The sequence below is a fragment of the Theobroma cacao genome, chromosome 10 (assembly GCF_000208745.1).
Source record: "Theobroma cacao cultivar B97-61/B2 chromosome 10, Criollo_cocoa_genome_V2, whole genome shotgun sequence".
Taxonomy (NCBI): domain Eukaryota; kingdom Viridiplantae; phylum Streptophyta; class Magnoliopsida; order Malvales; family Malvaceae; genus Theobroma; species Theobroma cacao.
The window spans coordinates 2,597,289-2,620,696 of NC_030859.1; the positions used below are offsets into that span (position 1 = coordinate 2,597,289).

The 23,408-nt window shown below is 33.8% G+C and overlaps 1 protein-coding gene across 1 annotated transcript; it reads right to left on the reverse strand.

Annotated features, from left to right (window-relative positions):
• Positions 13,952 to 15,985, reverse strand: LOC18586179. Its single transcript, XM_018128770.1, has one exon. The coding sequence runs from the start codon at positions 15,983 to 15,985 to the stop codon at positions 13,952 to 13,954; it is 2,034 nt and encodes a 677-aa protein (XP_017984259.1).

A 23,408-nucleotide genomic window follows, 5' to 3' on the forward strand; every position in this document is an offset into this window, starting at 1 on the left:
CTTTTTTGCTCTCTCACCCAAGATCTCCCCCTTCCTCACTCACCCAAACCGGCGGCACTAAGAAAAAGCCCCCTGCCCTCTTTCTTTCTTCTTTCTTTTTTTTGTGTGTGGCTTCCCCCTTGCTAGAAATCTGGAAATTTTTTTGTTTTTACAGATTTGTTCATCTCCCCCCTCCCGAATGCTACAGTGTCCCCTCCCCTTTATACCCGATTCTTGGGCTCTGGAGGGGGCACGCTCCACTACCTTGCCAGACGCGAATTTTTCGCGTCTGGCAGGGTGAGGGAGTTGCCTGGCAGGGTGCGTCCGCACCCTGCCAATTGTACCTCACTCCCTTCTTTTTTCATTTCTTCTTTATTTTAATTTTTATTATTTTTATTTATTTTTTGTTTGTGATTTAGTGTCTACAGGAACTCTATTTAGAATGTGACATATAGATAAAAGTGATTCGTTCTATAAGGTTTTTGGAAGTCCAAAACTTGAGAGCATACAGTTTACCATATCCAATAAAATTCAATTTTTCCTTTTTGCCACATTGTTTGATTGGGCTGTGTAAGGGGGGATACTTGATGGATAATTCCATTCTCAGTACAAAAGTTTGAAAACTTTGTAAAATCATATTCTTCTCACCTATCTAAATGAAGAATTTTGATTTTTTTCTTGTTGATTTTCAACTTCATTTTTATATGCCGTAAACATAACAAAAGCCTTATCTTTTGTTTGAATTGAAAAGACATAACAATATTTTAAAAAAATCATCTATGAAAGTAATAAAATATCTTTACCATTCCTAGAGTAAACTTAATGTCACAAACATCGCTATGTATTAACCCTAAAATTGCAGATTTTTTAATTACAGATTTAAAAAGCTTTCTAGGTAATTTAGACTGCACACAAATTTCACATTTTCTATGCATGTTTATGTCGGATTTAAGAATAAGATCCAAATTCATCATTCTCTTAATGGACGCATTATTAATATTCCCTAAACGACCATGATAAACATTAGAACAAAGAACAACATTATGAAGAGAAAAATTGTTATTACTTTTGTTACCATAACAAACAACATTCGACACATTTAACTTGAAAAGACCCTCGAATACTTATCTTTTACCGACAAAAGACTCATTTATACTAATTACAACTTTATTGGATTCAAACAATAATTTATAACCATATCTAATAAAAGGAGTTGCTAATCAAATTCTTTCCTAATGTCGAGCACAGGTTGCACTTTGTGCAGAGACAAGGTCTTCCCAAAAGTTAGTAATAAATTTATTCTTACTTCTCTTTTCACTTATGCAATTGAAGAATTAACCATGTTCATGTATTTTTCGTCAATGACCTGATATTTTAGAAATATAGATTGGTCAGCACAAACATGGATATTAGAACCAGTATCAATCCACCAATCAATAAACTCATACTAAATTGACCACAGAAATGTTTGAAGCAAACCTTTTGTCATCCTCACTAGCCACAACATTGACTTGTGAGACTAGTGCCTTAGACATCTTCTAGCCTTTGCAAGGTTGACAAACTCATGCCAAATGCCTCGATTTTCCAAAAACAAAGTGACATCTCTTCTTTTTCTTGTCAATTTTTCTTGTTAACACTAGATAGTTGTTTACAAAAATTATCTTTTGAAAACTTTCTTTATTTCGAGTTTGAATTTTTCCCTTCCACAATGTTTACTTTGTCCTCAAACTCATTGAATAGTTTATCCTTATCTCTTTGTTTTTCTTCAATTTGAAGGGAAACAATTAAATTGTCCATAGTTAAAGTCTCACATTTGTGTTTTAGGGATTATCAATTAAATTTCTACTTATACAAGTATACGTATCGAAAGAGAATATAACAATAAGCAAAGTATCGATACTTTGCTAAGTACTAAAATTATAACAATTAATCTTATCCAAACAATCAAAATTAATTAACCAAAATTTAAACTAAAACGAAAAATTAAAGTAATAATAACTTGAGTAAAAATCAAATCAAACAAGCCTAAGATTGCAATGTCCCTCACACTTTATCTAAATCTTAACTTTCTTCCTCAACTTATTTTAGTGGGTTGAATTGCTAGCCTAGAGTCTTCAATTATTTATAACGGTCTCCTGACTCCTCTTATAAAAATATCTATTTTAACCAAAACGCTATATCCTTATGTGAATTAAAATTAAAATAGACTCATTAAGTTCATGCTCTAATCTGGTTACATATGGCATATAGGTATATCCCTATCCTATATGCAAATCAATTAATATGATTATATGCTATTTCAATTTTAGTCTACACTAAACTCCCTTTCCTAAGTTTGTTGAAGTCTCTAAATCAATTTAATTGGTGATCAGGCAATTAAAAGCATTATGAATAAATTGGAATAAACAATTCAAATCCCATTAAAGATAAGTAAGAAAGAGATTAAAAATTTAGATTACATGTGAGTTCAATTGCAATCCTAGAAAAATAACTTTAACTCATAATATCTAATAAAAACTTCATCCAAAGAAAATTAGCCATTAATCCAAATCAAAGAAGATAAGAAAAACAAAAAAGTAAAGAGAGAAAACTAATAATTGAAGCTTTGTGATCTTGATTCTCCCTCCAATTCTCTTGCTTTCTTTCTTTGTTTTTCACTCTTTTTCTCCAGAGAAATTGCTTGCTGCCTCTCCCCTCTAAACTACTAAAAAAGGTTCCTTAAATAGGCTTCAAATAACCTAATTTTCAAAATCCTGTCAGATTTTTATTTTTGAAAAATCACCCGATGCCGCGGCTTTTATTTCTTGGTGTTGCAGCACTGGATTCTTGCTAAGTAGCATTGTGGTGCTCTTCTTCTAGTGCTGCAGCGCTCTAGCCTCTGGAAAATGTATGGTGAGCTTCCTTTCACCAATGCTGCAGACTTGTTCTCCTAGTGCTACTGCGGTCTATCAAATTTGAATGCAATTTTCACCCTGATCTAATCCAACCTGGGTAAAGTGATAAACACATCAATTAGACTTCTGTATTGAAAGATATGCTTCAAATACCACATCATGTTCAGTCCATGCATACCGCTGCAGTGCTTTGAATTAGACAAATATTTTGACCACTATCAGATCAGAACTGGGCAAATTAGTAAACATAAAAGTTGTAGCCCTTCCTCTTATAATTCTAATGGTCTAAGAATCACCTCATTTGGAGTCCTATAGAGTGAGTTATGGTCAAAATACTGAAGCATATATAGGCATACTTTTGAGTCTTTCAACACCTTACTTTTCAAAATTAAACTCAATTCCCTTAACTCCTACAAAAACATAAAAACTAATAAATAATGTCCAAATTAAAGTAAATAAACATAAAATTAAAATAAATTAATAAAAATAAACTAATTATAAAAATAACCAAAAATAACTAAATTATAATTACAAATTAAGGACTTAGCTAATATTTAAAAACAAAATTAGACTAAAATAATTCTATAAAATAGAATTATCAGGGACAAAGCCAAAGATTTGCATTTTGGAGGAAGTTTTTCAAACAAAGCACCCACATGAAATTTTTCACACATTTCAATTTTCCTTTGGTTCAATTCATGAAAAAGAACGTGAAAAAGGTCTACTTTTTCCACAATAGATGTATTATGAGTCATTTTGAAGTTCATATATTTTCTTATAATATAGTTGTGAAGACCTTCATCCTCTTTATCATATTTCTTTTCTAATGCAAAAAAATATCATAAAGATTACTGGACAAAGCAAACAAAATATGATCATGACAACGATAATCCTTATCTAATTGTGTTTATGTGCTTGTGGTCATAAGTTAGAACCAGAGTTTTGATCTGAGGGTCTACCAAGATCAGGATTTTCATTTGAAGAATCAACAAAATTGGAGATGACAGAAAAAGGTCCTAAGGTTGTTAACCAATAACGCATTTGATTTTGCCATCTATGAAAGTTTTGCCCAAAGAATTTCTCTGGCTTTGCAAAAAATTGTTCTTTAATAGAAACCATTTTTAAAAAAATGCAAAATCAATTATACTCTAAAATTGTTAGAATCTTTACTCAAAATGATAAAGAAGAACACACGAAAAAATAACATATACTTAATAGTTAACAACAAAAGAAATAAGAAAGAATTTTGAATGTGAAAACCGGTTCGAGGCACGTTATGGAAGGCATTGACTTCAAAGTAGATTTCTGTCGCTATTCCAATGCAAATACCAATTGATGACATCTTACTCTCAAGATACAATGAACCACTCAAGGATATTCTAATGTGCACTCAAATAAAAATCCAACAAACTTATAAATCTCTTGACTGCTCTTGAAGGAATTTTAGAATGAAGAAGAATGGAGTTTTTAGAAATATAGAATGCTCAGAATGAATTTTTCAAAAAAAAGGGTTGGGTATTTATAGATAGTAAACCATCACCAACGTGCCTCTCCATTCAGATACACCTATTTAAAAGTGAACAAATGTGTCTTTCTAAAGGTGCATGCCTTTCTGCAATCAAAAAGTCATACCTTTCCAACAAACACATTAAATTTTGAATTACCAAAAATAAAATAAGAATTTAAAGGCCAACAATTTTAAGGTTTTAGCTTGTAATGAGATTTACGAATTCCTTGCAGTGTTTACAAGTTAATGTCCTTTCAACTAACATGGGTAAAATTTGACAAAGATTTACTTTCAAAATCATGAATTAATTAATTATTTATCTACAAGAAACCCTTAATTTTTAGAAAAATTTTTTGCTCAAAATTAATTTGTAGAAATTTTTCTGAAATATGCAACAATTAAAAACCTTCAATTGAATTGAGAAATACCATTGCAATGCAATTAGAGCTATTTAATTTCCAGCTAAAGTAAATAAACAGCATATTAAAGAAGACGTTACATGGTAACATGTATATAAGTTCTCAACTCATAGAATCTCGGCTTAACCAACCCATCTGCACCGTCTAGGATGGGGATTTTTGGGTTTGCTTGTTGGCCTAGAATGATGATTGCGAATAGGGGTCGTTTCTTTGAGCTTCTGTTTTTGTTTTAGGTAGCTGTTTCACTGGTAAGCCCTGCTTGTTCAAAGGGCGTTGTATTGCCGAATTTAGGTGATTGTCGTCTGGGGCTGCTCTGATTTTTTTTTTTTTTTTTGCATCAATATTTTGTAATTGTACAGATTTTTAAGGCCCTTATCATATTTTTGTGTCATGGAAAGTCTCCCGCAGATCATGTGAGAACCTTGATGATGGCATAATGGTAATGTTGGCCAATAAAAACAAAACTTTTCAAAAAAAAAAGGTTATTGTTTAATAAGGTTATAAGGTTGTTGCTTGTAATGAGATTTACGAACTCCTTACAATGTTTACAAGTTAATGTCACGTTAACTGTATCCCTTCCTTTCCCTTTAACTTTATAAAATTCTCTTTCTCTTTTCTTTATCTATTTGATTTTCGCTTTTGTTTTTTCTTGACATACAAGGAACAATGAGCAATAAGAACTTCTTTTTTTTTTTTTTTGGCTAATCCAAACCATTTTATTAATGTATCAAAAGGATACACGAAATAGAGCATTGCCAGCTTTCCCACATCCAGAGAGACCCGACTAAATTGTGAGGAACCTTTTGCACGAGAACGAGAGACTGTGGATGACCGATTTCTGCGATTTCTGTGGTGATCTTACTCCTGAGCTTGATAAATGAATATTCTCCAAGAACACATTTGAGATGAGCTGAATTATCACAAATTGTACAATGGTAAAACCAAACGTTGGAATTTCTTATTTCTTCACAAATGTCACAATAATGATATTCTGAATAATCATTATCTTCATGGTATATGAGTGTGAGACGATGTTCATCACATTTGTGCCGAACTGTTTGTGGTAGCAAAGTACATTTAGGATGCACATTAAAATTGCAATCCTTGCATGTGTACGCTGATTGATCACACATACTGTCACCACAAGCATTGCATTGCCCATTATCCTTGTGGTATAAAAAAAGGAGGTGCTCCTCGTGTCCTTGACATGGGCGGGCCAAAGAAAATTCAGCACACTGAACGCAGATATACACGCTCCAAAAGTTTTTCACAGCTTCGTAGGCAAAACTAGTATGAGTTTTAAGACACAATTGACAAATGAAAAAGCAATTTGGATTAAGGGAAAACTGAGGCAAAAGCCAAAATTGCTTTATCCTGGGTAACTTAGCACATGATTTGTAGAGACAGAAATCACATTCTGAACAATGATAAAAAGAAGTCTCAATGAGTAGACTGCAAAAGTCACAACATTTGTCATCCTTCGCTTCATCATATAACACTAAAATGTGTTCATGGGTGAAATGTTTTATCTCTGAACTTATCACATTTTCTCCAAGTTTGATCCTTTTAATGACAAGAAAGGATGAATCCATTAACGCTGGATTTCCATTAAGCTTCTCATAATCATCTTTTGACTCAATTCCGTAATACAAACCAGGATCTAGGACACATTTCACATGGACAATATACTCACACTCAAAACAATAATAACTCCCGAGCTCTTTGTTCACGTCCTCATGACAAATTCCACATTCCAATATCCCATACTCATTTTCTCCTTCAAAATTGTTGTGGAAAATAGGATGGTGATGCCATATGCTTTTGATGATGCGTGGAAATGAAACGCAATCCTTGTGGATTATAAGGCTACATGTCGAGCAAATATAAGGAGCATAATTTCCTGACGTGCCACATGTATCACAAATGAAAGACAATCATCTTAAACACCTAGTGAATGAGTGTTCATGACTACTACCTTCAACAAAAGGTGATGGTGACACACATTCAATGTGAAGGGCAACCTTGCACATTGAACAACAGTAAACAAATCCCTCGACTTGGGTTTCATGGCATATCTGGCAAGGGAGACAATCACTATAAAACTGTAACAAAAGAGAATGTTGGCGGTGGCAAAGGTGATTGATTTCAAGGGATAGCTCAACACATTTCTTATGCAGGCAAAATCCATAATCAAGAGAAAAGTATCCAGAATCTGATAATGGTGTCCAACTTACAAACCAATGGGCCTATTTGAGTTTTACAGAATGATTTTCAGTAGAGATCAATGGGTATTTATGGGCAATATGTTGAAGCTCTCCAATCTCATATGAAAACAGAGCACACTTGATGTGAAGGTCTAAATGATAAGAACAATGATAAATATATTTCTCACACCTTTTTCCGCAAGAATAGCAATTACACCAATTTCCAATATATGGCGGGCTTGCTACAAGTTTAAAATTGTGGTTCCAATGAAAGGGGTGATTCATCTCCAAAGGTGCCTCGGCGCAGTTCTTGTCAAGGTGAAACCTGCATGCCGCGCAGATATACGTTGGACCCGCTTTACATTGAAAACCAGAGGATGAATATGGCTAAAATGTTGAATTTCCATGTCCCCTTTCTTTCTATGTGAGTTTGAGGGTGAGATTGCTATAAATGTTTTTGTGCAAGCGTACGCCCATATATATACTTCATAAATTTACTGCCCATTCAATCAAAATGATAAAGTTGCACCCTAACATTTAGTTCATTGGTTGGTACATAATCCCCTTGTCTTAAGAGCAAGATTCGAATCTCTCCCTCCCAATTATAAAAAAATAATAATAAAGCTGTTTTTTATCTCTCTTTTTGGAGTAGCTGCCTGATTTTAAGTGGGAGATTTTACTCTGTTAATCGCTTTAATCTTAAATCTTTATTCACTTTCAACCCTTGAAGTTACCACTATATTCCTTGGCGTCTCAATTAAAATAAACATTACAGTAATATTGAAAATTACTACTATACACGAAAGTTAAAATTTTTTAAATATCATATGTAGATTTAAAGGATTATAACATGTCCATAGAGTTATAATTATGTAAATTTATAAATTAATCTAATTACTAATAAAACATGTCAATTGTGTAAATTAATATAATTAGGCAACTATTACATAAAGAAATTGTTGATAGCTCACCTTGAAGTTGAAAACAGCTTAAGGAAAAAGGAATATTTTTTAAACAAATAAAAGGAAGAAGAAAAGAATTTTAATTTCTTTATTCTCTTCGAATTTATCTTGTGTTAGACCATGTAAATGAACAATCAACAATGTGTTATATATCTTGTAAAAATCATCCTTTCACTACATGTTAGCATATCATGTTGACGTTATATGGTATAGAATAACAAATGGCATTTTGATTAAGTCAATCATTAATTATAAGAACTTATTTGACTTAAAAAAAAAGTATAAGAACTTATTTGGCTAAAAATAAAAGTATTAGAGTTTGATTAAATACAATACGAGTATAAGAAATTATTTGAATTTTATTGAATAGTTAGGAGTTTTTTTAGATATTATGCCTATAATAAATTACCCGATTTTAAATATAAAAATTAAGATTATTATTCTAAACACAATCCTATGGTCTTTTGCTTGAATTTAACTAAATTACATACTAAATTATGCTTTTTCTTTTTTCTTTTACTTTCGTTCTTTATTCCTTTCTTCATTCTTTATTTCTCTAGAAATGGTATCAATTGATCTCTTTCTCTTTTCTTTTATCTGATCAATTCAAGTCTTGTGGGATTAATCCAACTTTCTAACAAGAATTGGAAAGTAGTTGAAGGAATCAAAGAAGATTCCATTAGTCGTCTACCTAATGACCCCTTTTTGTCTCATAATTTCCTTGTTTCCTATTAGAACTGCTATCAAGGCCAGTTTGCTTTGTGACTCAATACAAGAGGCTGTAATTACTATTTTGAGGTTCCATAGCATTACCTTTCATTGTCAATACCAAAGTCCAGAGGAGAGTGTTAGAAATTTTAATTCAATAATAATACAGAAATATCCAAGAAATGGGTGAATAGGATTTAAAAAAATTCATTTTAACAAATTCAACTTTCAATGAAGACAAGCATGAAAACAAGTTTCTCAAATTTATTTTCACTTTAAAACATGTCAAAAGTAATTTAATAAACAACTTAACAAACAAACACTGTTGAAAACAAAATTTCCAAACTCTTCAAAATAAAATGCGCAACTATAAACAATGAACAGTAAAAAAAATTGCCTTAGAGGTTCATCTCTCTTAACAAGTTAAGGAGTTAAATCCATTATTGAAAATATCAATACAATGCCTTTTAAAATGTTAAAGTATAGTCATTACCTTTTCAAAGTTCAAGCACAACCTCTAAACACTACCTTTTGAAGGTTAAACACAACCTTTTGAAATCTCTATGACTTTTTAAGGGTTAAGCACAATCTCTCTTCTTTTACAAGGCTTGAAGCAAGGTTATTTCTAAAAGGTGAATTTTGCTAAATGAGTACAAAGTTGGAAGTGCTTGAATAGTACAAAGATGTGTACAAATGATATGAGTGAAAGTATGAAAAATTTAAAGCTCAAAGATAACATAAAGGCTCAGTGGAAGAATGTGAATATAGGAATCAACATAGTAATACTAAGTTGAGTTTGAATATAAAGCTGCATTAATGTTAATTTCTCCAATTTAAGGATTTTCAAAAAGCAAAACTAGGATTGATTTACAACTATTCATTCTCTATAGACTATGGAGTATATAATGTCAATTAATTATGAACAACAACATAAATAAATTAACATGTTAAGTACCCCAGGTTTATCATAGCTAGACACATCGGCATCCATCGTGAATTAAAATTTGAAGCGCATAATGCATATATATTTTTTATATTAATAAAAATGATTAAATTAATGATTTACGCTCATGAAATTTTATATTTATTAATCCTTTATATATATAGGGGAAATTTTCACTAAAAATAAAAGAGGAAAGCATTTTTTTTATTTTTACTTTTCAAAAGTAACATTAAGTTAAGATGCTCCAACTCTGCCCCCTTCCAAGTTATCCAATTCTTTTGGTATTCATAAACTTTTGAAATAAGGAAGAATAAGTAGCCATATCAATTGCTAATGGACAAAGATATATAAAATTTCACAACAATTGCCTTAACTAAGATTTATTTTCAAAAACTTGGATTAATTAATTAATTATCTACTGGAAAACCCTTGATTTTTAGATTTTTCTTTTGCTCAAAATTAATTTTTAAAAATTTATCTGAAATAAGCAACAATTAAAGATCTTCAATTAAAATGAGAAATGTCTTTTCAATACAATTAGAGCTATTTAATTTTTAACTAAAGTAAATAAACCACATATTAATAAAATTCAACAACAAAATAAAGGCGAGCACATCATAAAGAAGACATTACAGAAAAGCATGTAAGTTCTCAAATTGTAGAATATTCTCAGCTTAGGCAAGCCATCTGCTAAAAAATCTTGAGATTCTTGTTTAATAAGATTATAAGGTTGTAGCTTGTAATGAGATTTAAGACTTCCTTGCAAAGTAGAAGTTAATGTCCCCCTAACCAATAAGGGTAACATGATAAACTAAATCTATACAGTAATTGTGGTTGTTAAATCAATAAGTCACGTGCTAATCACGTGTCCCGTTATACACTTTCTTTACAGCCCGAGTAAATGGATATGAAGATTGTTGTGGAAATTGCCCAAGAATAAACAAAGATAAAATCCAGAGAAAATAAGCAAACAGAAAAACACAAGAATTTACGTGGTTCGGCCTCTTGCCTACGTCCACGGAGTGAAACTGTTCTTCTATTATTGAGAATTTAAACTACAATAAATTGACCTTTATGGTTCCCCAAAACAACCCAAGATCCCTTGCACACTCTTCCTCAATACCCTCCCAAGAACATTCACTCAAACCACTCTAGCTCCACTTAGAGCAAAAGATAGAGTTACAAGGTGTCTCCTCTCTAGAGCTTTCAAAGCACTATTTGCAATTCTAAAGCTTAGAGATCTACTTTTATAGTATAAAAATCCAAAGTAGAATGTGATTAGAACTCCATGTGGAATAAGAAGTTCAAAACCATATAATTACTTAATGTTGTACACAAACAAGAACTCTAATCAAATAAGATTTAGAATTCTAGTCAACCTAAAACTCAACAAATCTCCACCTTAGACATGAATTCAAACTCCTTAAACCTATTCCACTAGTCGCACCTAATTGCAACTTCCTAACTCCACCTACTTTCCAACACCTTGAACAACTCTCCAAGCACAAGACATTCTAAATCATTGGCCTTTATAATTACCACGACTACACATACCGAATCAAACATGGTCCAACACTCGATTCCACAAAACGACCAATGCACCTGTGTAGCCGTCAAGTCAATGGCACTAATTGACTTCGGAAAGGGACCTCGACGACCTTTCCAATTCACTACTGGCAAGATTTTTCGTCCTTTTACCATCGTCTACACCATGGAAACCTTCCATCACCTCCTCGGTAAATGAAATCTCACTTTTGTAGCTACCATCTCCTGTGCACTATTCCCATCCTTTCGAGGCCTCACATTCTAGACGATACAAGCCATTATACAAATTTCCCCTCATCAGGACCATATCGCCTTGTGTGACTTTTACCACTCCATCAAAAGCAGAATATCCATATCCTTTGGAGTCTAACAGGCTCAATGATATTAGATTCTTACGCATCTTTGGGACATAAGCCATACCACCCAAAGAACGCACAACCCCATCAAACATTTTGATTTTCACCACTCTAAGACCCATGGCCTTCACTACTGACTTATTACCCAAAGTCAAATTCCCAGCCACCCCTTCTTGAAGTAAATCAAAACAATCTTTTTGATAACATATGTGAGTGACAAAAGTAGAATCTAAATACCAATCAAAATTTGCATCCATATTTTCTGAGATTGTAAAGACATCACAATCATCACCTTCAGCAATGAANAATCAAAACAATCCTTTTGATAACATATGTGAGTAGCAGAAGCAGAATCTAAATACCAATCAGAATTTGCATCTATATTTTCTGAAATTGTAAGGACATCACAATCATCACCTTCAGCAACGAAAGTACACTCACCTTTGTTCTCGTTACTTTCATCCCCTTTTGTAGGACAATCCCTTTTAGTATGCCCATACCCTTTGCATTTAAAGCATTGAACATTTTTGGATCTAGACTTGCCACCCTTAAATCCCTTACTAGTTGACTTCCTCCTATTAGTCTCAATTACTAATGCCAAGCCATTTGGATCTCTATCCCCTTTTTTACTTTTTTTTGGGCTTCACGAGACATTAACGTTGCTTGTGCTTGTTCTAACGTTATTGTATCCATTCCACATATAAGAGATTCAACAAATACCTCATAGGAGTCTGGAAGCGAAGCCAAGAACAATAGTGCCTTTTCCTCTTCCTCCACCTTGACATCAACCTTCTTCAACTGATCAATGATCCCATCGAATTCATTCATATGCTTCATGAGGTCTCCATTCTCCTCCCTCTTTAAGCGATACAACTTTCGCCTAAGCCGCAACTTGTTAGAAAGACTTTTCGCCAAGTAAATCTTCTCTAACTTTGCCCATAATCTTAGAGCAGAATCCTCATCAATAACATGATTAAACACATTATCTCCAATGCAAAGTCGAATAGTGCTCACACACCTTTGCTCTAACTCTGCCCATTCAACATCCTTCATGTCATCTGGTTACCCTTCCTCCTTTCCTAGCAAGGGGCGCATTAAACATTGCTGCATAATGAGATCTTTCATCCTTCTCTGTCACTGCGTAAAACTAGTCTTCCCATCAAACTTCCCAATTGAAAAATTCGTAGAACTAGTAACTTTCGACATCCTTGTTGAATCTTAAATTTACCGAACCCGAAGCTCTGATACCAGTTTATTGTGAAAATTACCCAAAAATTAACAAAGGATAAAATCCAGAGAAAATAAGCAAACAGAAAAATACGAGAATTTACGTGGTTCGGCCTCTTGCCTACGTCCCCGGAGTGAAACTGTTCTTCTATTTTTGAGAATTTAAAGTACAATAAATTAACCTCTATGGTTCCCCAAACCAACCCAAGATCCCTTGCACACTCTTTCTCAATAACCTCCCAAGAACATTCACTCAAACCACTCTAGCTCCACCTAGAGCAAAAGATAGAGTTACAAGATGTTCTCTTTCTAGAGCTCTCAAAGCACTACTTACAATTCTAAAGCCTAGAAATTCACTTTTATAGTATAAAAGTTCAAAGTAGAATGTGATTAGGATTCGATGTGGAATAAGAAGTTTAAAAACATACAACTACTTAATATTGTATACAAACAAAAAATCCTAATCAAATAAGATTTAGAATTCTAGTCAACCTAAAACTCAACAAAGATCAAACTGGCTGTTGTTTAATGTTCTTCATTTTCTGGCTATTTTTGGGCAATGCTGCTCCCTGGAGTCCAGCTTCCATCTTCTCTTCTCCAACATTCTTCCGATAACATGTACAAGGAACAAATTACTTGGAGATTCTTACAAGTTAGAACCCTTTTGAATTTTACTATTGATGAATCCAACCATTTTTAAACTTGAAGGAATTTTACTATTGATTACTTAGAGCCATCTCCACTACCAAATGGAACTAATTTTTTTTCCAAAGATAATACCTTCAACTTTATGTGCAAAATGCTACAGGGAATATAATTATAGTCTAGCTTGGTAGTCTGTTCAGGAAAATTAGGAAAAGGAAAAGAAAATGTCTGCAATAGTTTTGAAACAGGTAAATTGTAACAGCTCCTAACATCTTATAAAGTATGTGTTAGAGTCACCATAAAACAACAAGATATTTATTCAAATTTCAAGTGATCATAGCAAACATATCAATTACTTTAGCCAAACAATGGAGAATCATAAAAGATACAAGAAAATGTTCACTTTATACAACTATGATCACAAATTATTTTCAGTTTCAAAGAAAAAAAATCTTAAAATATCACATGATTAAGATTACAGAGTAATTTTATTCAAACATTTTGGAAATTATCAAATCATAAAGAAGGATGAATAGTTTAAAACAACCCACTAAAGAAATCATCAGTAACCTTTGATGGCTATCGGCTCAACAATATTATCATCTTCAATGAAGTCTTTGAGGCGGCTACATCTCCAATGGATAACAAAGCTGCATCTTGTGTCTGCACACTCAAGAGCCAGATCGAAGCAGAGCTGACCACATTTAGAACATTCAGGGTAAAGATAAACCTTTTGCACGAGAATGAGTAAGTGTGGATCATCAGTCTTTGCAGAGATCCTCCTCCCGAGCTTGATAAACGGGTAATCTCCAAGAACACATTTGGGATGAGCTGACTTGTCACAAAGTGCACAATGATAAAACCAAATGTTGGGGTTTCTTCTTTCTTCACAAATGTCACAAGAATGATATTCTGAATAATCATTAACTTCATGGTATGTGAGTGTGAGACAATGTTCATCACATTTGTGCCGAGCTGTTTGTGGTAGCAGAGTACATAGAACATGCAAATTAAAATTGCAACTCTTACATCTGTATGCTTCCCCATTATCAATACTGCTACCACAAGCATTGCACTGCCCATTATACATGTTGTAAAAGAGAAGGAGGTGCTCCTTGTGTGCTTGACTTGTGTAGCTCGAAGAAAGTTCAGCACACTGAACGCACAACCAAATTCTATTCAAGTTGTAGGCAAAACCAGTATGCAGGGAACCACAAAGGTTACATTTGAAAAAGTGATTTGGAATAAGGTTAAAGGCCAAAGGACAAATCCAATATTCCTTCTTCTTGGGTAACACAGCACATGATTTGTGGAGAGAGAAATCACATTCTGAACAATTATAAAAAGATGTCTCAATGAGTAGACTGCAACAGTCACAACATTTATCACCCTTTACTTCATCATATAACACTAAATTGTGTTCATGGCTAAAATGTTGTATCTCTGTAGTTATCACATTTTCTCCAAGTTTGATCTCTTTAATGACAAGAAAGGATGGATCCACCAGCGTTGAATTTTCATTAAGCTTCTGATAATCATCTTTTGACTCAATTTCATAATAAAACTCAGAATCCTTTAGAGCACAATTCACATGGACAATAAACTTACACGCAGAACAATAGTAATTCCCATACTCTTTGTTCACCTCCTCATGACAAATTCCACATTCTAATATTCCACACTCATTTTTTACTACAAAATAGTTGTGAAAAATAGGATGGTGATGCCACGTGTTTTTTATGATGCGCGATAATGAAATGCAATCCTTGTGGACTGTAACGCCACATGTTGAGCAAATATAAGGAGCATAATTTCCAGACGTGCCACATGCACCACAAATGAATGAAAATCGCCTTAAACACCTAGTGAACGAGTGTTCATGATTACTATCTTCAATAAAAGGTGATGGTGACACACAATCAACGTGAAGGGCAACCTTGCACATTGAACAACAGTAAACAAATCCCTTGACTTGGGTTCCTTGGCATATCTTGCAAGGAAGACAATCGGTATTAAATTGTAAAAAAAGAGAATGTTGACGGTGGTAAAGGTGATTGATTTCAAAGGGTAGCTCAACACATTTCTTATGTAGGCAAAATCCACAATCAAGAGAAAAGCATGGAGAATCTAATAATGGTGTCCAACATACAAAGCAGTGGGCGTATTTGAGTTTGATAGAATGATTTTCAGTAGAGATCAAAGGGTCTTTATGGGCAATGTGTGGAAGCTCTCCAAACTTTTTTTCAGCAATGCTATGTAGAAACAGAGCACACCTGATGTGAAGCTTTAATTTACAAGAACCACACGAATAAACAATGTTGTCGCACATTTTGTAGCAGAAATGGCAATTACACAAATATTTACCAATTGCTGAGATTCCAAGGTTAAGGCTGTGGTTGCGGTGAAAGGGGTGATTCATCTCCAAAGGTGCCTCAGCGCAGTTCTTGTCAAGGTGAAACCCGCATGCCACGCAGCTATACGTTGGACCCGACACCTCCTCCCCACACCCATGGCAATAAGCCTTCTCATCACTTTCATGGCTCCGTTCTTCCTTGAAAACCAGAGGATGATTATGGCTAGGATGTTGAATTTCCATCTCTCCTTTGTTTCTATGTGAGTTTGAGGGTATAAATGTGTTTTGCAATCGCAGGCACATATATATATACACGTAAAAAATTTACTGCTCCGTTGAATCAAAATGACAAATTGTTTATAGGACCATTTCGTCCCTTTTTTTTTTATCTGTCTCTGTGGAAGATTTTACTCTCTTAATGAATTTAATCTTTGAATCTTTATTGATTTTCAACCCCAGTCAAGGTTTATATTCCAACTCATCTCGTCATTTTCCTATTTCTCTTGCTTCCTCCATTAAAATAAATATTATATTTAATATTGAAAATTATTGATTTAGTTGTGTATTTATGGTCATTAGAGACTACGTAATGACTTTTGGCATGCCATGTCATCCTTTAATCCTCCATGGCATGTGACTTGTTAATTAAATTAAATTTTTAAATGTAACAATGAAGATTAATATGCTAAATACAATACATTTGATCTTTCATTTGAGTTTAACTAAATTGTATACTAAATTATGCTTTGTCTTTTTCTTTTGATCTTCTTATTTGGTCGTTGTTTATTCCTTTCTTGATCTTTGATCTTTTGAAATAGTATCAATTCTCTTTCTCTTTTCTTTAAATGAACAATCAATAACGTGTTATATATTCTTGCCATAAAAATCATCCTTTTACTAAATGTGTCAAAAAATATGACTCTTTCTTTATACCTATCTTGTCATCAATAAAGAGAAAGTATGAAATATGAGAAAAAATTTTCACTAAAAGTAAAGTATGAGAGCATATTTTTTTTCTTTTATTTTCCAAGATAAAATTAAAATACTCAAACTTTCTCCCCCTCCAAGTTATGGCATTTCTTTTGGTGTACATATGATAAATTATCCAATGTTAAATATACAAATAAAGATTATTATTCCAAACGCAGTTGTTATTGATTTTTCACTTAACTTTAACTAATTACCTATGAGATTACGCTTATTTTTTTTCTTTTGTTTGCCCTTTTTAAACTTCTTTATTCCTTTCTTGCTCCTTTTATTTCTGGAAATGGTATCAATTGATCTCTTTCTCTTTTCTTTATCTGATCCACTTCAAGTCATGTCGGATTAATCCAACTTTCGAAGAGGAATTGGGAAGTAGTTGAAGAAACCAAAGAAGATTCCTTTAGTGTTTATCTAATGATACCCCTTTGTCTCATAACTTCCATTAGAATTGCTGTCAAAACCGGTTTGCTTTGTGACTTAATAGAAGATGCTGTAATTACTATTTTGAAGTTCAAAAACATTACTCTCCACTGTCAATATCAAGTCCAAAGGAGAGTATTCAAATCAAGATTTTATGATTTTTTTTTTTTGAATAGTGAATTTTATTGATCGAAGCTAGATGCTATAGCAAGTCTAGCACCTAGACTAGTGGAAGACTACTCTTGGCATAAGAAGCTCGCTTTAAGATGAGTTAATCCCTGTAAAATTTACAAAATAAGCTGCTCAAGAAAAACTTTTTGCAGCAAAGACAAACAAAAAGGCCCGTCCACATAAAGACAAAGGGCCAGCGACGGATCCTAACTAGTAACAAAACATCCTGAAATTTTGACAACTAGAACTCTTGTGTAATCAGAGAGAAAATCAGCACCAAATCAAAATATGAGCTAATCCAAACATCTCAAAAACGGTAGGGAGTGGTAGACAGGGTGGCAACCCCTCCCTAGCCTTCAGAATATCCGCAGAGCAAAGAAAGAACGTCCTGCACTCCAACAGCCCGGCACTCCACAAAGACAAACCTCAACCGCAAAACACAAAGCAAACAGCAGAACGGAAACCCCCTTGACCTTGGCCGAGAAATGGAAAGGAGAAAAAGGAAGTCCTCCATCAGCTCATCTTGACTGCCGTGCTTAAGAATCATCCATCAAAACTCCAAAACGCTACCGCAGCCTTGTCAACCAAACCCTGTCCCAACCCTATGATAACTCTTCCTTAACCACACCCTCCAAGATCAACAAGCAGAGGATCAGAGACGGCAGAGACACTTTCTTGTGAAGACCCCCCACCAAGACAACAAAAACCCCCCGTCCCACAACCCTTCACTCCCCGACTTCAACCAACCTCAAGAAGCAAAAGAAGATAACAGCAATCACATCCAACCATGCCCCATTCATGCATCCGCCTCCCCTTCCCCCTAATGAAAAGAACCTAACCCAAAAGCATGAAGGATCAAGCCACAATAAAAAGCAAACATAGTTGATTCCCAAATAACAAGGAGAAAATCTGTAAACAACAAGGAGAGCAAGCAAAATTTGCCTCCCGAGGGAGCCAGCTCCCTAGGCCAAGCAGTGATTGTTTTTTTTTTTCTTTCTTTTTTCTTTTTTCCTTTTCTCTTTCCTTTTTTCCTCTTTAATCTTACTTCTTTCTTCTTCTTTTTCTTTTTTTTCCATTGACTTAGATTTCAAAACCAATTCAAGTGGTCCAAAAGCTTTTGCAAGAAGCACACCTGAAAGGAACCAACCACCTGCCTCAGAAAAAACAAACGAACCGCCATGAAAGAGACATGACTCAAGAACAAAGTCTATAAAGACTTCATATCAAAACAGAGGAAGCGACTGAAGCGTAAAGAGAAGAAATTTCCCCCCCTCCCCTCACTCCCCTCCCCCCTGAAACAGGAGCACACAGACTAAAGACCAGGATCACATCCTAGCAACAAGCAGAAACTCAAAATCCAAACCCTTCAAAGAACCAAGGCAATCCCTTCCAGACAGCCCGCAAGAAACAAAATGTCATAAGGCAAAAGTAAAACCACTAAAGGAGACGAACACCGCAACTCCCCAAGCAAGTCAGAAGAGAAACAAAGATGAAAAGAAGATCAAAAAAACAAAACTCCCCCCCACGGCACAAACCAACACTCCTTAAGCAAGAGATAAGAGAACCAGAGCTACCTTGAATCCCATGCTTTTCAAGATTCACAGACAAGCCAAGTATGGCCTGGTTTTTGTCGTTGCTATTATTTTTATGATTCCTGATTTGATTACCTCTTGATTAGTACATGAATATTTAGTTTAATGATAAGTACATATATTTTTCACTTGAAGAGTTGAGATTAAATATATATTATTTTCAATTTAAAAAAAAAAATCAATTATGCTATGAATTGGGCAATGACCTATAGAGTGTCCATGATAAACCAAATTCATGGGTACGGGAAATTGAAGCTCAACACCAAAGTGTATCCAAAATTTGGCCCAAAACTATTCAATCTCTCAAATCTTCTTCCGGTCAAAGGGAAATGGATTTATGGCATTATTGTTGAATTTTCTTTTATTAATTTATTTTTCTTTTTTAAAAGAGTGAGTTTTATTTTTTTGTCACCGGTGATACCATGACAAGTCTTACAAAAGATTTTTATGACATAGAGCACTTGATGCGGGTATTTGACTGTACATTTTCAAAAGTTACACTGCAGGCCAAACAAAGTCAGCAAGAAAATTCAGCAGAAGGTCCTTTGTCGGTCCTAACAGAGGATCCAAAAGCCTATGAGAATCAGATCTCTCAACAATACCCTGTTTAATTTGATTGAAATTAATTAGTGTAAAAGATAAAAGTCTTGTTTGATATTTTCTTATAGAATATCTTATTTGATTTTTTCTTAGATGTCAATATATTTTTATAGCCTTGTGTTATAAATAGTGACTCCCAAATAAACAGAAATTGCATTCATTACTTTGCACAGGGAACAGATTGAAGAAGAAGTTTGAAAAGCTTGACCAAATATTAATATAATATTTTGTAGTGTTTTTTGTGAATAATATCATTAATGAAAGATCTTGAGCAGCACATCAAGAAACTCTATCAAAATGAAAACCTGTCAATGTCAAGCTAATATTGTATCATAATTAAACATTAATATTTTGGTTCATGAGTAGAATATCCCTTCAAGTTGAGAGGCAGAGTGATCAAATTAGTTAATTAATTAAATAATGGTTGCTGATGAGAAGAGAACTAGTCTGACATCTAATGACAGTCCATGCAAATCCAGCACCCTGAAAAGCTCCAAATTTTAATTTCTTATGCTGCTTTTTACAAGAATATATATAATTTCAGAAGGGATTGGATATAGTTTATGAATTTGTTATATATCAAAAGCAGCAGGCCAAGTATTTATATTTTTTTCTGTGCACATTTGAATCCAAACACTTTTGAAGCTTTCAAAGCAATTAGAATGACCAATTCTTTCTTCACAAATAACAACATTATGTTGCTTAGACTTGGATGTGTGCCCCATTCTACATAATGAACAAGATCATATAGTATAAGGTAGAATCAAAATTAACATTTATAGTCTAATCGGGACAAAAAATGGATAGAAACAAAAGATTTAATTGAAAATTGAACTTTGCAACTCCATTAATTAATTATGATCTTGGATTTTATCACAGAAAATAATTTTTTCCTATCATGTAAATCTAATCTATTTCATCTCGGAATTTGAACACATACAACGTTTTTAAGTTAATTTGTCGCACAAAATAAAATTTTTATATAAGTTTTTTTAAAGAATCTAATTTAATTAGGTCCCCTAATATTAAATTATCTCACTTGGGTTGGGTGTTGGTTTCCTTTCAATTTATATCCTCCAAAACAAGCAAGGAGAATTGCTACAAGCAGACGAACCGAAAGTGCCAACATATATATATAGAGAGGTATAAGCAGACCAACCGAAAGTGCTAACATCAGAATGGAAATGCTAAATTTTTGCCATTGAAACTCATCACTCCAGTCACCAACAACCTTCTACATATGGGATTTAAGGAAGAATCTGAATGCCCCTGCCCAAATCTCTTTCGAAAAGGGACAATAAAAAAAATTTGTGGTTCCTCGATTCCCCAGCACTATTGCACAGACAAGAATTGATGTATGTGATTGAGATCCTCCAGCCACTTGCTATCGATCGGCTTCAACTCTTGCATGTGCTATTAGCAAACGTGTAATAGGGGCGCCAGTGAAGTGACTATTTAACCAAAGTTTTAACACTTGAGATAAATTTACTTGACAAAATTAGACGTTTAATATTTTATATAAAGATAAATTTTGAGATATTTAGATTATTCAATGATATAATTTAATAAAGAATCACGTTCTTAATATAATTGAATTTAAATTTAAATAATCTAATATATAAAAAAGAAATTTTTAATTTAAAAATAATAATAAAATTCTTGATTTTAAAACTTTCCCAAGTTTGTCAGTTTGGCAAACAAACAAGAAAACCTTTTCCCAAGGAAAGTAAGTGGAAAGCTAGAAGGAAATTGGAATTAGTTCACATCGATATCTGTGGTCCCATGACAACCCCTTCCTTGAATGGCAGCAAATATTTTCTTCTGTTCATTGATGATCTGTCTACGTATTGCTGGTTATACTTTTTGAAGCAGAAATTTGAGGCTTTAAAGAACTTTTGCAAATTCAAAGTAGTTTTTGAGAACTTCACAAGTTTGAAGATTAAAACGTTGAGAAGTGACAATGGAAAAGAATATACCTCTGATAAGTTTGAGAAATATCTAACAGCCCTTAGTGTTCATCATCAGCTTACTGTTACCTACTCTCCATAACAGAATGATAAAGCGGAAAGAAAGAACAGGACCCCTGCGGAAATGGGAAGATGCTTACTACTACAAATGCAGTTACCAAAAGAATTATAGGTAGAAACAATAAACACTATCAACTACATACTCAACAAAACCTATACAAGAGTACTAAGTCAAAAAACTCTATATGAGGTATGGTCTAAACATAAACCTTCTATTTCACACCTGAAAACATTTGGTTGTGTACGTTATGTTAAGGTTCCTGATGAGAAAAGCTCAAAGTTTGACTTCAAATTAGTTATAACACTACTGATGTGTTATAGTGAGACCTTCAAGGGTTACAGGCTTTATAATATCGAAACAAGAAGATTTTTATAAGTCGAGATGTGAACTTTGATGAGACTCAGAGTTGGAATTGGAAAATGTTTGTGCAGAAAAGTCAAACAATGTAATGGCACCTAATTTGAATCATGAGCAAAATGACACAGATGACTCAAATATTGAAGATGAAGGCAAACAGTAAGAGGTACAAGAACATTAGAAGATATCTATAATAGATGCTACTTGGCTATATCTAAGCCTACAACCTTTACTGAAGCTAGCACTGAGAGGCACTGGAAACTAGCCATGGATAATGAAATGGATATGATAACTAAGAATGGAACCTGGACTTTGGTGGACGAACCTGCGAATAAGAGTGTAATAGAAGTAAAGTGGATATTCAGGACCAAAGTAAACCCTGATGGTTCAGTAAACAAATATAAGACATGATTAGTGGTCAAAGGATATGCTCAAGTGTATGGGGCTAATTATCTGGAAACCTATGCACCTGTGGCAAGACATGATACCATTTGGATGTTGGCTGCTTTGTCAACTAGGGAGGGATGGAAAATATATTACCTAGATGTCAAATCAACTTTCTTCAATGGCTATCTTTTAGAGGATATATATGTTGAACAACCATAGGGATATGTGCAGGCAGGATCTAAAGACAAAGTATGCAAGTTGATTAAAGCACTGCATGGCTTAAAACAAGCTCCAAGAGCTTAGTATACCGGGATTAATGAGCACTTCAGGGACCAAGGGTTTCAAAGAACTGTAAATGAGTCTACTCTCTATGTAAAAGAATCAAAGGGTGCAGTATCCATCATTGTTGCTCTGTATGTGGATGATCTTCTAATCACTGGTCCAGAAGAAAAATCAGTAATAGATTTCAAGTCTCAGATGATGAAGGTATTTGAAATGACTGATTTGGGTTTGATGACTTACCTTCTAGGTGTGGAAGTAGTATAAAGCACTGATACAGTGTTCTTGCATCAAACAAGGTATGCTAAAAGTCTTTTGAAGAAATTTAATATGAGTCTATGCAAGCTTGTAAGCATCTCACTCGGCACTGGTGCAAAATTTTGTATAGAAGATGATTATGCAAAAGCAAGTGGAAAAACTTATAGAAGCATAATTGGCCTTTTATTGTATTTATCTACAACCAAAACAGACATGATGTTTGCCACCTGTTTACTATCTAGATTCATGCTGAATCCTTTTGAAGTTCACTTCACAGCAGCCAAGAAGATTTTGACGTATGTTAAAGGTACTGTGGATTAAGGTTTAAAGTATCTAAAGCAAGAAAGTGGTCAACTAAATAGGTATTGTGATAGTGATTGGGTTGGTTCTCTTGATGATTCGAAGAATACAGGGGGTTTTTGTTACTCCTTTGGTAGTGCTACTTTTGCTTGGAACTCAAAGAAATAGCAGGTGGTGGCTCAATCCACAACTGAAGCAGAATATATTGCCTGTGCTGCTGCCACCGATCATGCAATGTGGCTGAGGAAAGTGTTGCTCGACTTGGGTTTTCAGCAAGAAACGAGTACACT

Excerpts from the sequence above, each read along its gene's own strand:
- LOC18586179 (XM_018128770.1), bottom strand. The coding sequence starts at position 15,985 with ATGGAAATTCAACATCCTAGCCATAATCATCCTCTGGTTTTCAAGGAA.